The sequence below is a fragment of the Ctenopharyngodon idella genome, chromosome 11 (genome assembly GCF_019924925.1).
Source record: "Ctenopharyngodon idella isolate HZGC_01 chromosome 11, HZGC01, whole genome shotgun sequence".
NCBI lineage: Eukaryota > Metazoa > Chordata > Actinopteri > Cypriniformes > Xenocyprididae > Ctenopharyngodon > Ctenopharyngodon idella.
Window position 1 is genome coordinate 14,743,833 of NC_067230.1, and position 14,399 is coordinate 14,758,231.

Genomic DNA, 14,399 nt, shown 5'->3' on the forward strand with positions numbered 1-14,399 from the left:
CATGCGCATGCGCAGTGGAGATGTTCTCAACTACGTTTAAGTTTTTGTGGAGCTGCATTAAAACAGTGCAAAACCAGTAAAAGTTTTCCGTCTATATAAAAATGAATACCGTCAGTGTTTAGGGATGTCTTGCTGAAACACGACATCCTTTTAACCGGCTCCAAGCTCCAGCCATTTAAGCGACTGGACAGGATTTGCGTGATGTTTATTGACTATTGTTGGGGATCTAGATGAAAGGTAAGCCGTTATATATAATAACACTAATGCTAATTTACAGATAGATCATCAGAAATAGGATTTACGTGCTTTGTATAAATAGTGTCATGCACTTTGAACTATCCACGTACACAAAGTTAACCCAGCTGGTGTGTGTGTGTGTGTGTGTGTGTGTGTGTGTTGTCTTATGTCATTACACAATGCACTTTATCTTTGTAGACTACGCTGTGATTTAACTTACCAAAAAGTATTGCGATTGTACAATGGTACAGTGATTACCTTGATGTTTTGATGGGAACTATAAAATACTTAATTTGCCTTTTTTCATGCTTTTGATGACTTAACTATTGTTATAAAATGTGGGAAATAATAAAGATTGATTAGAAGTGATAAAAATTTTGACTTGTGCAGTATGTTTTATAGTCACCAGTTGTTTTAATCTTGCACTTTATTAATCTGTTATCTAGGTTGCTTTACATGGATCAAGGCTCTTCTGGAAAAATGAATTATTTTTAAGGGTTATTGCCTTACTGATGCAAAGAATTACTAGTAGTAGCAATGGCAGATGATATTCTCTACAATAGAAGTTTGGAACCGAGTTCCCAACTTGCTTCTTATGATTCCTCCAACTCTCAAACCGAAGCTTTAGCCCAGGATGCACTTTGGGTTCCTGATGGCTTGGATTACTCGACTAACCCTCCTGAATCCACAAATATGAACAGTGAAAATCTACAGACACCCGAGTTGGAGGATCTGGATTCCTATAACCCAATCGAGCCCCCACCACTAGACTGGAGGTCCGACTCCTCCAGTGAAGCCGGTTTGGCTGTAGAACTTGAAAGCTGTTCGGTGGGAGATTTTGAGGCTCCTGGATATTTCAACACAGAGTTGACTGAGGATACAATGTCTGCAGTAAGTGATTACGGAGCTCAAGACTCCAGCGAAGCTTCTGACAAAACTGAAGTGCTTTTGTCTCAAGAAATGTGCGAGAACAAGCCTGATATTAGTGTTTTTCAAAAACAGGATGAGCAACGAGAAAGAAAAGAGAATTGCGCAGAGGATAGAGATAGAAAATTGGATAATCAAGATATGAGGAAAGGGAAACATGAAGAAGAAAGTACAAAACATGATATTGACCATTCACACATTCAAAGTCTTCTCACTCAACTGCATCTTTTTCATCCATCGACTCCTTTCGATAATCCCACCCACTGCACACCTGATGACTCAGCCAATCACGGCGCTCTGCATAATTCAGCGGAGGCCGCTGCTTCCTCCCAAGGGCTTGAGTTTGGTGTCCAATCAGCGTGTGCAGCAGACAGGAACAACCCTGAAGCTTTGCTCTTTTCACATGAGTATCAGAAAGATCTGCTGCAGCTGCTAGAGGACCCAGAGCCTGAGGAACCCAGAACTGGCCCTCTGTTCGTTCACACACCCCTGGTGACCCCTGAACATCAGTCAGGTCTCAGAAGGCAGAGCAGTGAAGCAGATGAGATGATCTCGATATCTCACAGCGAGGACGCTTGGCACAGACACCTGCAGGATGAGCTGTTGGTCTCAGGAATCACAGAGGAGGATCAGTGGACGGCGTCTGAAGGCCTGACCGTGGATCAGTCTGTCTCCCCAAATACTGATCTGGTGAGTTTTTAGTCCTCTTTAATTGCAGTTAGTTAGGCTAGTTACATTGTAAGGCAGATGTGGGTATTCCTACTTAAAATTTTAGACCATTGCTTGACAGAAAAGCTCATTTAAAGCATTTTACACGGCTGTTTCTATGGAAGTCCATTTCTGGCATAGAATAAAAAATAATTGCGACTTTATTTATATATTTTATAGCAATTCTGTGTTGATCTCGCTATTTTAAATTAATAGAATCTCATAATTCAAACTTTATTTCTCAGAATTGCATGTTTATAGCACAGAATTCTGACATTATTTCTTGCAGTTTTCTCAAAATTCAGATTTTTTTCTTTGAATTCTGAGATTATGTCTCTTTTAAAGGGTTAGTTCACCCAAAAATGAAAATTCAGTCATTAATTACTCACCCTCATGTCGTTCCACAGACGTAAGACCTTTGTTCATCTTCAGAACACAAATTAAGATATTCCGAGAGCTGTCTGACTCTGACCACTTTTAAGGTCCAGAAAGCTACTAAAGACATATTTAAAACAGTTCATGTGACTACAGTGGTTCAACCTTAATTTTATGAAGTGACGAGAATACTTTTTGTGCGCAAAAACAAAAATATCTTCCGTCTTTACGTCAGAATGCTGACTCATTATTGGTCGGCTCCTCAGCATCACGCATGCGTCATGCTGCTCACGTGAACAGCGTCGGCCAATAATTAGTCACCGTTCTGATGTAGAACCTGGAAGCGCTGGACTAAACAGCATAAGAGAATGACACAGAACAGAAGATATTGTTGAATAAAGTCGTTATTTTTGTTTTGTTTTTGCGCACAAAAAGTATTCTCGTCACTTCATAACATTAAGGTTGAACCGCTGCAGTCACATGACTTTTAACAATGTCTTCAGTACCTTTTTGGACCTTGAAAGTGGTGGTTAAATTGCTATCTATGGACGAGTCAGACAGCTCTTGTATTTCATCAAAAATATCTTAATTTGTGTTCTGAAGATGAATGAAGGTGTGGAGCGACATGAGGGTGAGTAATTAATGACATTAATTTTTGGGTGAACTAACCCTTTAACAAACAGAACTTTGGGAATTCTGAGTTGAATGGAGCACAGCAATGGAATCATCAGTTTAGACGCTTATTTGATTTGATTTTTTCTTTTAACAGGAAGCTGAGACACAGCCGGCTTATAAGAATGGTATAAAACTCAATATAAAGTATTTACCAATTGTATTTATTTTCATAGCTCTTGTGATGTAGATGGTAAATAATGCCATTTTGTTGTTGTTCTAAGTGCCTGGACCATGTGACCCCGAAGACCTCCTGGATGGGGTGATCTTTGGAGCTAAATATCTTGGATCTACACAATTACAGTCAGAGAAAAATCCCTCCACCAACGCCCGGATGGCCCAGGCACAGGAAGCTATGGATCGTATCAAGGTCAAAAAAATATTATTTATTTTAAAAAAAGCTGTTTTATCTTTAATTTTCAAGTTCTGTTTGCTAAAGCAAGTATCACGACAGGACTTATTTCTGCAAGCCACTGTTATGAATTTAAAATGATTAATTTATTAATTTACTAATGTCTAATTTTAAAAGCATCATTTTGCATCTATTATTTAATATTTGTTTTACAATCATGTTTAAATATTATAAATTGTACTTCACCAATTGCTTTTCAGGAAAGTTTTCTTTAAAAAGATTATAGCTGAAAATTATACAGTTATTATAATTAATCAGGAACTTCAAGACAGCAGTAAAAACTTCAACACTTTTGCTGGAAAATGATGACATGCAATACATTGCAAAACATTACTGATTGTTTTTTAATTTTCAACCTATTAAAAATATTAGTGGCAGTTTTACTTGGAACAACAAGGAACCACCCACACTACCTTTCATTGTGGTTTCACACAGGCAACCGCTATACTCAGGCTTTCTCTAGAAACGATAAAAATCTAGTTTAAAGTATTAACATGGCTAATACAACAGCAGATTGTGTCATATATGTGCATGTGTGTATTTGTATAATATCTAGGCACCTGAAGGAGAGTCTCAGCCTATGACAGAGGTGGATCTGTTCATTTCCACACAGAGAATCAAAGTACTGAGTGCTGACACACAGGTTAGACAAAAAACATACCTGACAGTCCATCTTATGTTCTGTGAGTGCTGCCTTTTCTGATGTGCGGATGATTTCTCTCATGCTTCCAGGAGGCCATGATGGACCATGCTCTGCAGATGATTTCATACATCGCAGATATTGGGAACATTGTAGTTTTGATGGCCCGCAGGAAGCCAGCCAATCGCAAATCAGCAGACTCTGCGGCTAGCTCTGCAGCACCACCGAAGAAGTGCTGGATGATCTGCCACGTCTTTTCTTCAGAGGATGTGAGTCAAATATTTACATTTACAAGCATTCACTTAGCAGACGCTTCTTTTGTCGATTCATCTTAAAAAGGCAATAAACATGAAAAGTGTGAAGGAGAGTCACACTGTGCAATGTGCTGGTGCATTTTGATTCATTTGCAGAGGTTTGATTGCACATGTTGGAAGTCACTCTCAAATATTGCACATATTTTTGTGTGATGTCCATCTGCACAAAGAGTAAAAGTGTTAAAAATGTCCCATTGTCATTATTATTGGGTTTTTATTATTCATTTATGCATAAAGATGTCTTTTGAGATTTTAATTTGATCTAACTTTCCTTACTCCTATGTGTGTCTTCTTTAGGCTCAGATCATTGCACAGGCCATTGGTCAGGCTTTTGGTGTTGCATACCAGCAGTTTCTGTACACTAACGGAATTAAAGCTAGTGATCTGAGGCCAGGCGAGTACAGCGATTACCTCGGCACTCAGGAACTTTATAACGGAGACCTGGTTCACTTTTCTCGCTCTGAAAACATCAGAGAGGTGAGGATGTCTTCCCTTCGTTGTGGATCTTTGCTGAAAGCTGTTGCTTTGAACACTTCTTTTTTTTTTTTTTCTTTAATATGGCAAGATATAGGGGTGGGTGATATACCGGTGTACACTATAAACCAGTAGAAATTTGTCAAACGGTAGAGATTTTGGATTACAGTCTCTATCGTGGTTATGCTCACGTGACATTGCACGAATGCTGATCATTTGAATGCGTTTTTAAGCCTTGCAGTTTAAAAAGTGTGTGATTTTGAACCATTCAAGCGCAATAAGCAGCGGAAGATAACTCATTTCACTATATACACATGCTGCCTGATAGGGGTGGGTGATATGACCATAATCTTATATCACGATATAAAATGATTTATATCTTAAAATAAGATTTTGGTCATATTGCCCAGCCCTAGCTAGATAGCATAAATAATATTAATAAAAAACATTCTCCTGTTTTTATTTTTAGGTGTGCATAATAAAAAAGGTAGGAGAGATATTAGGCGTTGCGATTGTGGAGTCTGGCTGGGGCTCTATCTTGCCGACAGTGGTGGTAGCCAACCTGCTGCACGGCGGCCCTGCGGAACGTTCCGGCGAGCTAAGCATCGGAGATCGCATCATGTCTGTTAATGGCACCAGTATGGTGGGCCTCCCCATCGCCACCTGCCAAAGTATCATACGAGTAAGACTGACCAGAAATTAAGCAATCCACAACAATTAAAACTCTCTGCATCTCGTGTGAAAATGTTGATCTTTCGTTTTCGCCAGGATTTAAAGAACCTGTCGATGATAAAGCTCAGCATCGTTCACTGTCCACCTGTCACAATGGCGATCATTAAGCGTCCAGACCCCAAGTATCAGCTGGGCTTCAGCGTGGAGGACGGGATTGTAAGCAACTGTTTACAACACTATGTTGGTGAAGCTGTATTGAGTATATGACATTCTGTTTCTGCTAACATGACTTCTGCAATAGATTTGCAGTTTAATGCGGGGCGGAATAGCGGAGCGGGGCGGCATTCGAGTCGGTCATCGTATCATTGAGATCAACGGACAGAGTGTCGTTGCTACACCTCACGAGAAGATCATCCACATCCTGTCCAGTGCTGTAGGAGAGGTAGGAGCAGTGTATTTCACTTTAAACTATATTGCACAATTTATACTACAACAAGAATGATTAAAAAAACTTCTTGAAATCGGGATACGATCATTGAGATTTCAACACATTCCAAAACATCTGTCTTAAATCCGATTTCAAACCAAATATGGATGTTTCAAAAACCAAAATCAAAAATGTTCACCAGTATTGCGTTTTTTTTTTTTTTTTTGGTTATTAAATTCTATAATAAATGTAATAATTAAAAAAAGTACAGTACCGGTCAAAAGTTTGGAAACATTACTATTTTTAATGTTTTTGAAAGAAGTCTCTTCTGCTCACCAAGGCTGCATTTATTTGGTCAAAAATACAGAAAAAACAGTAATATTGTGAAATATTATTACAATTTAAAATAATGTTTTTCTATTTTAATAATCTTTAAAATATAATTTATGTCTGTGATGCAAAGCTGAATTTTCATCAGTCATAAATCCAGTCTTCAGTGTCACATGATCCTTCAGAAATCATTCTAATATGATGATTTAATACTCATTTATTATCAATGTTGGAAACAGTTGTGCTTTTTTCAGGATTCATTGGTAAATAAAAAGTTTAAAAAGAATTTATTAAGAAGCATTTATTCAAAATAGAAATCTTGTCTAGCAATATAAGTCTTTACTATCACTTTTTATCAATTTAACACATCCTTGCTGAATACAAGTATTAATTTCTTTAAAAAAAAAAGCATGAAAAAAAATTACTGACACCCAACTTTTGAATGGTAGTGTATATTGTTACAAAATATTTCTATTTTTTTTTATTTTTTTTTTTACTTTTTTAGTTATCAAAGAATCTTGAAAAAAGTATCACATTATAAAAAAAATATTAAGCAGCACAACTGTTTCCAACATTGATAAATCAGCATATTAGAATGATTTCTGAAGGATCATGTGACACTGAAGACTGAGTAATGATGCTGAAAATTCAGCTTAGCATCATATATTTTAAATTGTAATAATATTTCACAATATTACTGTTTTTTTCTATATTTTTGATCAAATAAATGCAGATTTGATGAGCAGAAGAAACTTCTTTCAAAAATTTTAAAAATAGCAATGTTTCCAAACTTTTGACCAATACTGTACATATTTCAATATTTTGATTAATATAAAAAAAAATAAAAAAAAAATAAACTAAAAAAACACATGAACGCAGTTAAAAATTGCAATTAAATGGTTGTGACGTACATCCAATTTTCATTCATGGAGATAACATGGAAAATGTGCCATGGTTTAGTGGAGGATTTCTGTCACCTGGTGGAAAACTAAGGCTACGTTCACACTGTCAGTCCAAATCTGATTATTTGTGTAATGGAATCTGATCTTAAATGATTGACTGTCCACTTTGTTTATTGCAATTGTTCAGATCCATGATTTGTGTGTCCATACCGCCCCGTTATATTGTCATTTTCTGCCTATCCGGCACTTTGCAACAACGCAACCTTGCAGCGACTTACAGCATGTTTTTTTTGCCCTTCACACTTTCTTAATCTGATCAGATTTCAATCGGATATGCACAAAAATCAGATTTGGACTGACTGTCTGAACGTAGCCAAAAACACTTTTAACATGAAAATGACATGAAATTATTAATATAAGCAGTAGATGGCTGTGGAAGACCACTCATTAGCTCACTTGCCATTTCTATTCCCTTTTATAGTTCTTTTTATATGTTTTGCTTTTGGATTTATAATAAAATGAATACATATCTTAGCAGTTTCATTGTACTGGAATATGAACTATAGCAAAAGTCTCATGCTATTTAGATGAAAGGAACAAAATAAATAAATAAGCCCAGATTTTACAGTGGATGGGAAACCGTATTGTATTGATCCTGCATCATATTATCTAGACTGCATTTATGACCGTTTATAACTGCACAGATGCAGATATCATAACAATCTGTCAATAAATGCACACTCGTTGACCTCTGCTTCTGACGCTGCACTGCTACAGATTGAAGAACACGCTGAATAACAGACTAAAATACGGGGAGGAGCCAAAGCCTGCCGCCATTTTTAAAGGAGACTGAGGCGTTCACAAATTATTGTACATATTACAGAGTTTATCGCAAATTTTGGGTGGGCTGGGTGGAAATTTAGGGGCGTCACACCCCTGCATACGACACCAGACGGTTTCACCCAAAAGATCCAGTTATGATGTTACGATGAATCTTTCACAATAAGAGCTATAAATTGCATTTAGAAAATAAATAGGGTGAATTTTCATTTGTAATAAACATTTTTATCTAATTTGTAACAGATTCACCTGAAGACAATGCCAACATCAACCTACCGTCTCCTGACTGGCCTAGATCAGCCCGTGTTCCTTTAGGAGGCGGATCCCCTCAGGTTCTCTCGGTCACATGCAAATTTACCACTGAACACTTGACTGAAGTGTAGAGAAGTTCTTTTATTTAAACTCTGTCCTTTAGCAGATGCATTAAAGCTGAACAGTGTAAAATCTTATAAAAGATCATGGACCTCCATTTTAAAGCTGTTTTAGAGCTGATTATTTAACTGCTGGTTTGTATGTGTACATGTGTTTTTGCTCTTGCTGCTAAGCCAAGGTGCCTGAAGACAACGACTATGCATTAGAGTAGAATCCACACTTAAAATGAATCTTAAATGATCTTGAGCCTTCCATTTCAAGCTTCCAGCACTTCTGCAATATCTCATTATAAATTTGATGTTTTAAGGGTTTACATGCTCTTTACAGAGCTCAAGACTTAGTGCCTGTAAAAATGAATGGACCTTGATTATGCCAGGGTTGTTTTTAGCTATATATAGAGAGAGGTATATTTTAATAACTGCTGTATTGGATGTTTATTAAAGATACATAAAGACATTCTTTCTTGATTTGTGTGTTTAATTGTTGAAATAGGAAGGTATAGTACTGTTCTAAGATGTATCTTATATTTTCTTAAATTAAATCGTGTTGTTTTATATGTATTGTTTGTTTTAACTATTTTATTATATAATATAATTAATTTTCAAGACAGAATATATGCCGAATTATAAGATATGTGAAAAATAACAATTACATTTCCAGGCAGGCTCTCTGTATAGATGCCGGAAATTGCGCAGGGCTTATGTAAAGTCTAAATGGGCGGGCGCTAAATGAACACAAAGCAAATGATTGGCTGCATATTCTGAAAGCAGCGCTCTCGATTGGTTACAAGCTCAATGTGGTTTCAATGTTTTGAATGGAAGCCCCGCCCATGTTAGTGCTTCCTCAAAGTGATCTCGTAACACCGGCAGCGCGCACGGCCACGGACTGCAGAAAGACTGCAGCAGACCAGCTAAATTCATGAGGCAAATGAAGTTTTGGATAAAACGAAAGGTAACAACATTCTACCCGTGTTTATTGTGTTGTTTATAGACATTAGTAGCGAAAGTTAAAGCTACAGTACTGTGAATTATTCGATATATGACCTGCAACGAACAGTTCATTAAATATGAATGACTTAAAATTATTATATCCGGTAATATATTCTGTATTACAGAACACTGTAAGGAAAACTAGTAAATGATTTCTAAAATATGTAGAATACACCGCTCAAATGAGGCCTTATTTTTAAATAGGCCTATAATATATTTTACAAATATAATGTTTTGTTTATTGTATCCATGAAGAGTGTGAAAATAATTGTCAGTTACAATAAACAATCTATAGGTCTCTAGGTAATTCATAATTTTAAATCGGCAATATTTAATATTTTGTCCAAACAAAAGCAGCCCATAATAATTTCAGTCATTACATTAACCTTTTCTTTGTCTTACACAAGCTTGTGCTGTATTTTTCTGTGCCCATTTTGGAGGAGATTTATTTGACTTGACTCTGTTAAGCCAATTAGTATAATGAGGATTTCAAGAAAAGGAAGTGACAGTCAAAGCTGAAGAGATCATGTCTTTTTAACTTTTAACAGCTCATCCATTCATTTAAAGGGGTTTGTTCAAAATGTTCAAATTAACATTTTGTTGTAACTGAGGAGCTCCAATTTGAATAAGTGCAAATCACACAATTGTATATATATATATATATGTGTGTGTGTGTGTGTGTATATATATATGTGTGTGTGTGTATATATATATATATATATATATATATATATATATATATATATATATATATATACACACACACACACATATATACACACATTATATATATAATAATTGACAGTCCCTTGTCACCATTAACTTTAATTGTAAAAGTTCAGTCTTGCATAATATCTCCTTTTGTCTTCCACAGAAGAAGCCTCTTTTTTGAATTGAAAGGCTTCTTGGCTTAGAGTGTGAAATTGTCATTGTATTTGCATGGTGGAAGAGTTTAACCTTTTTATGTTGTTGTTGTAGGTTACCATGGCTGCATAGTTCTGTGCCATCCATCATGGCCATTGGAACACAGCTCTATCTGCTGCTGTGGAAAAACTTCACGTACCGCAGGAGAAACAAGGTGTCGTGTCTTTACTCCTCCAGCCGCAAAACACTCTTTGTCAAACACTCTACAGTATGTATAGAGTGAGGAATGTCGTTAAACATGATCATTGTCTCTTTTTCTTTCCATACAGGTCCAACTGATTATTGAACTTCTGTGGCCGCTCTTCCTCTTCCTCATCCTCATTGCTGTCCGGCAATCACACCCGCCGTATAAACAGAGCCAGTGTAAGTGACGCCCTGTGAGCGTGAGTGTTGCCCTCCTCTGTTGGCAGGGAAGCAAAGCTGATTAGCTACACTGAAAATTCGGGACATTGTTGAGCCCTTGTGACATTGTTTATAATCATGACCTTTCTGACGGCTCACCTGAAGAAAATTTAGTCACAGTGACATGATGATTTTTTTTTTAATAAATTAAATGAATGTTACTGTGTATCACTGCAGGACTGTTGCACATTTCTCTAATAAGGGTTAGATATTATAGGTGATCGAAGTCATGTGTTTATTTCCCCAGAAACATCAAGGTGCTATCAGAACATTGCTCTTCTTAAACATCCCAACCAGGCAAACACAAGCTTATGTTATACTTAAAGAGTTAGTTCACCCAAAAATAAAAATTCTGTCATTAATTACTCACCCTCATGTCGTTCCACACCTGTAAGACCTTCGTTCATCTTCTGCACACAAATTAAGATATTTTTGATAAAATCCAATGCTCAGTGAGGCCTGCATTGACAGCAAGATAATTAACACTTTCAATGCCCAGAAAGCTACTAAAAACATATTTAAAACAGTTCATGTGACTACAGTGTTTCAACCTTAATGTTATGAAGTGGCGAGAATACTTTTTGTGAGCCAAAAAAAAAAAAAAAAAAAAACTTTATTCAACAATATCTAGTGATGGCCGATTTCAAAACACTGCTTCATGAAGCTTCAAAGCTTTACGAATCTTTTGTTTCGAATCAGTGGTTCAGAGCGTGTATCAAACTGTCAAATTCACGCCCCCCAGTGGTGAACCAGTGAAATTTCGAAAAACTTGACATGACGAAGCCTTGTTTACTGAAATCACGTGACTTTGGCAGTTTGATACACACTCCGAACCACTGATTTGAAACAAAAGATTCATAAAGCTTCATGAAGCAGTGTTTTGAAATCACTAGATATTGTTGAATAAAGTTGTTATTTATTTTTTTTTTGGCACACAAAAAGTATTCTCGTCGCTTCATAACATTAAGGTTGAACCACTGTAGTCACATGAACTGTTTTAAATATGTTTTTAGTAGCTTTCAGGGCATCTGAAAGTGTTAATTATCTTGCTGTCAATGCAGGCCTCACTGAGCCATCGGATTTCATCAAAAATATCTTAATTTGTGTTCTGAAGATGAATGAAGGTCTTACGGGTGTGGAACGACATGAGCGTGAGTAATAAATGACAGAATTTTCATTTTTGGGTGAACTAACCATTTAAATGTCCATCCTATCGAAGCCCATTTCAACTTCAGAGTAAAAAAAAAAAAGAGAAAAATGCGACTTTATATCTCACAATTGTGACTTTATAGTTTGCGTTGTGACTTTATATAGCACACAATTGCAACATTATTTCTTATTTTAAAATAAGAAATTACATTTTTTTAATCTGAAGTAGAAATTAGCTTCTGTCCAGTTAAAGTCACCATGAAATCAAAATTTAAATTTTTTAAATGTATTTTTTTTTATGGAATATTGCAGTATTTATTATAAATGATTTGATCATGTATTTTTAAAGAGTTTTAATCAATCAACGATGATAGCCAGCAGAGTTTCAGCTCTTTCCTTCCAGCAACCTGTCACTCACAGGAAACGATCACAGCTATTATTCCCAGTGGACAAAATCAAGTCCTCATTCCAGAAGTTGTTTAATCTGGATGTATGTCACAACAGGGAAGATAAGATCGCAATTAACGACTTAAAACTTTATGATGACTTTATTAAACTATACTGACACCTATTGGTGTGGATGCAGCTTCACGCAAAAACAAAAGTTTGTGAATATTCATACCACTGTAAAAGCACACCCTATTCACAGGCATATTTGTCAACATTGTTTATTAGTTATGCAAATAAAAGTGTCCAATGAAATAATCATCTCACATGTAGGGGACACATGTGGGAAATTATTTTTAAATGTATGAACTATGTTCATTTTAGTTAAATATCTTTGTTTTGAATGTTTCACATTCACATTAAACGTTGCTGATTTTTTTTTTTTTCATTTCAGGTCACTTTCCCAACAAGGCCCTTCCTTCAGCAGGCACACTGGCATGGGTTCAGGGTATCATCTGCAATGTCAACAATCCCTGTTTTCATCACCCCACTGCAGGAGAAACACCCGGACGAGTGAGCAACTTCGACAACTCCATGTGAGAAACTTTTCTGTACAGTATCTCAGACCGTGTATCGTGATTTTTCTTTTCTTTGGCTTTGGCCATTAATGGAGGTTTATTCTGTTATTTTCAGTCTCTCTCGACTTTTGGTCGATATCAGGACTGTCCTGACAATCAGTGGTAACCGGACAGCCCTCTCCGGCCTACAGGACCTGTCGCAGGCAATCCAGAGACTGGGGGAAAGACCTGATGCCTGGCCAAGTACGGCACGCTGATCAAATGTCTCATTGTAGAAGCTTAAAATCCCATATAAGATGTTCAATATCCCAGCTGTTTCTCAAAGATAGATGAAAAGATAGATTTTTTCTCCCCAATCTGAGAACGCTTCTCTGGTAGATCTCGCAGAGAGGAAATAAGGCTGTTGTTTTTGTTTTGAAAAACTCCCATAATCCTTTTTTTTTTTTTTTTTTATGGGCACAGCAAGTACACATTCTGTGCCTTGCACATGCAAATCCTGAACAAAATGTTGCCAGTAGGTCAAACCATTTTCCTTAATGTATTATTAACAAAATTAAACTTTTTAATATAAGCCCACTGGACTTCTTTGTAGATATTCCGGTTGGAGAGTATCTCAGAGCCAATGAAAGCTTCTCCTCCTTCCTGCGGACAAACACCAGCATCTCCTCAGCATCTGTTGATCAGTTACTGAGGTCACGACTGAACCTACAAGTGGTAAGAAAGAAACTTTTTCCCACTTTCTGAAGTGCTTATAATCCTCCTCTGGAAACCTAGATTCTGAGCTGGCTAAATGACCTGAATGTAACCTGACAGTGCAAGCATTGTTTTTTTTTCTTTTTTTAACCAGAAATATGTGATTGGATAACCATATACAGCTATTCATTGTCCAGATACAAAGAGAAGATCAAATATTTGAATATGTAAAGTGACATTTTGAATAAATTTGAGATATTTTTAATATCTAAATAATAAAGCTAGCAGCTCAGATTTGCAACCACAATGCTGTCCCCTGCCCAGTTACATCATCAGTTAGCGCTAACTATTAATTTTGATTACCTAAGCTAGATTTCTAAATTTTCTTCAGTGTAACAGAGACTTTTCATGATTTGTTTTAAAGGTCGGCATGAAATTAAAATTCACCCATCTATTTTCTAAATGCATGTTATTGATTAAAGTTCATCTGTTTATATGGTTAATTTTTTCAAAAAATGCTGATCTTATGATTATTAATCAAAAATGATGAACTCAGTCTGGTGAAATGACAGACTCTCTGGTGATGTCAATCATTTAGTCTGCTTAAACTCTTCCCCTTTCTTACAATCAACTGCAAGCTCACATTCTATCTGCCTCCTTCGAATCAACAACCAGTACAACCAAGAACCAAGTCCCCGCCCTACATTCTATTTTTGAAAATTTGTGTCACTCAGATACGTGTCACAATATGAAAAAAGAGGTCTGTTGCTACCTCCCTTTCATCATGACTTTAAAGTCAGCATGAAATAAAAATTTGCCCTATCTATTTAAATATATTCTGTTGATCATATTGTGAACAATTCATCCATGCATATGTTTTATTTATTTATTTTGACCTCTTAATTTTTAATGTCTTTTGGTGAAACGACAGATTTCTCTCTGGTGATGTATGCAGGACTTCTCCAGTCATTTAGT

The 14,399-nt window shown here is 36.3% G+C and overlaps 2 protein-coding genes across 3 annotated transcripts in view; both read left to right on the forward strand.

Annotated features, from left to right (window-relative positions):
* The first annotated feature begins 3 nt into the window (after nucleotides 1–3).
* Nucleotides 4–8,758, forward strand: si:ch73-40i7.5 (amyloid-beta A4 precursor protein-binding family A member 3). Of its 2 annotated transcripts, XM_051912027.1 has the most exons (12): nucleotides 4–237; nucleotides 684–1,128; nucleotides 1,240–1,854; nucleotides 3,017–3,047; nucleotides 3,144–3,289; nucleotides 3,888–3,974; nucleotides 4,064–4,240; nucleotides 4,583–4,762; nucleotides 5,229–5,441; nucleotides 5,528–5,647; nucleotides 5,733–5,873; nucleotides 8,174–8,758. In XM_051912027.1, exons 2-12 carry the CDS (start codon nucleotides 775–777, stop codon nucleotides 8,243–8,245), a joined length of 2,136 nt encoding a protein of 711 aa, XP_051767987.1. In that variant the 5' UTR covers nucleotides 4–237; nucleotides 684–774; the 3' UTR covers nucleotides 8,246–8,758. The 2 variants fall into 2 exon arrangements, with proteins under 2 accessions (XP_051767987.1, XP_051767986.1); XM_051912026.1 differs by having other exon boundaries at nucleotides 684–1,854.
* Nucleotides 8,759–9,140: 382 nt separating this feature from the next.
* The window catches only part of abca7 (ATP-binding cassette, sub-family A (ABC1), member 7), a 34,807-nt gene continuing 29,548 nt past the window's right edge, over nucleotides 9,141–14,399 (forward strand). The window contains 6 exon segments of the mRNA XM_051912023.1: nucleotides 9,141–9,253; nucleotides 10,270–10,369; nucleotides 10,485–10,578; nucleotides 12,608–12,749; nucleotides 12,847–12,974; nucleotides 13,324–13,445. Coding sequence (XP_051767983.1) covers nucleotides 10,304–10,369; nucleotides 10,485–10,578; nucleotides 12,608–12,749; nucleotides 12,847–12,974; nucleotides 13,324–13,445 — 552 coding nt within the window. The 5' untranslated portion in view covers nucleotides 9,141–9,253; nucleotides 10,270–10,303.

Bases quoted from the DNA above. Each gene is read 5' to 3' on its own strand.
- si:ch73-40i7.5 (XM_051912026.1), top strand. From the start codon at position 775: ATGGCAGATGATATTCTCTACAATAGAAGTTTGGAACCGAGTTCCCAA. The intron at 3,048-3,143 runs GTATAAAACTCA...TGTTGTTCTAAG, and splicing joins ACAGCCGGCTTATAAGAATG to TGCCTGGACCATGTGACCCC. The intron at 5,648-5,732 runs GTAAGCAACTGT...CTTCTGCAATAG, and splicing joins TCAGCGTGGAGGACGGGATT to ATTTGCAGTTTAATGCGGGG.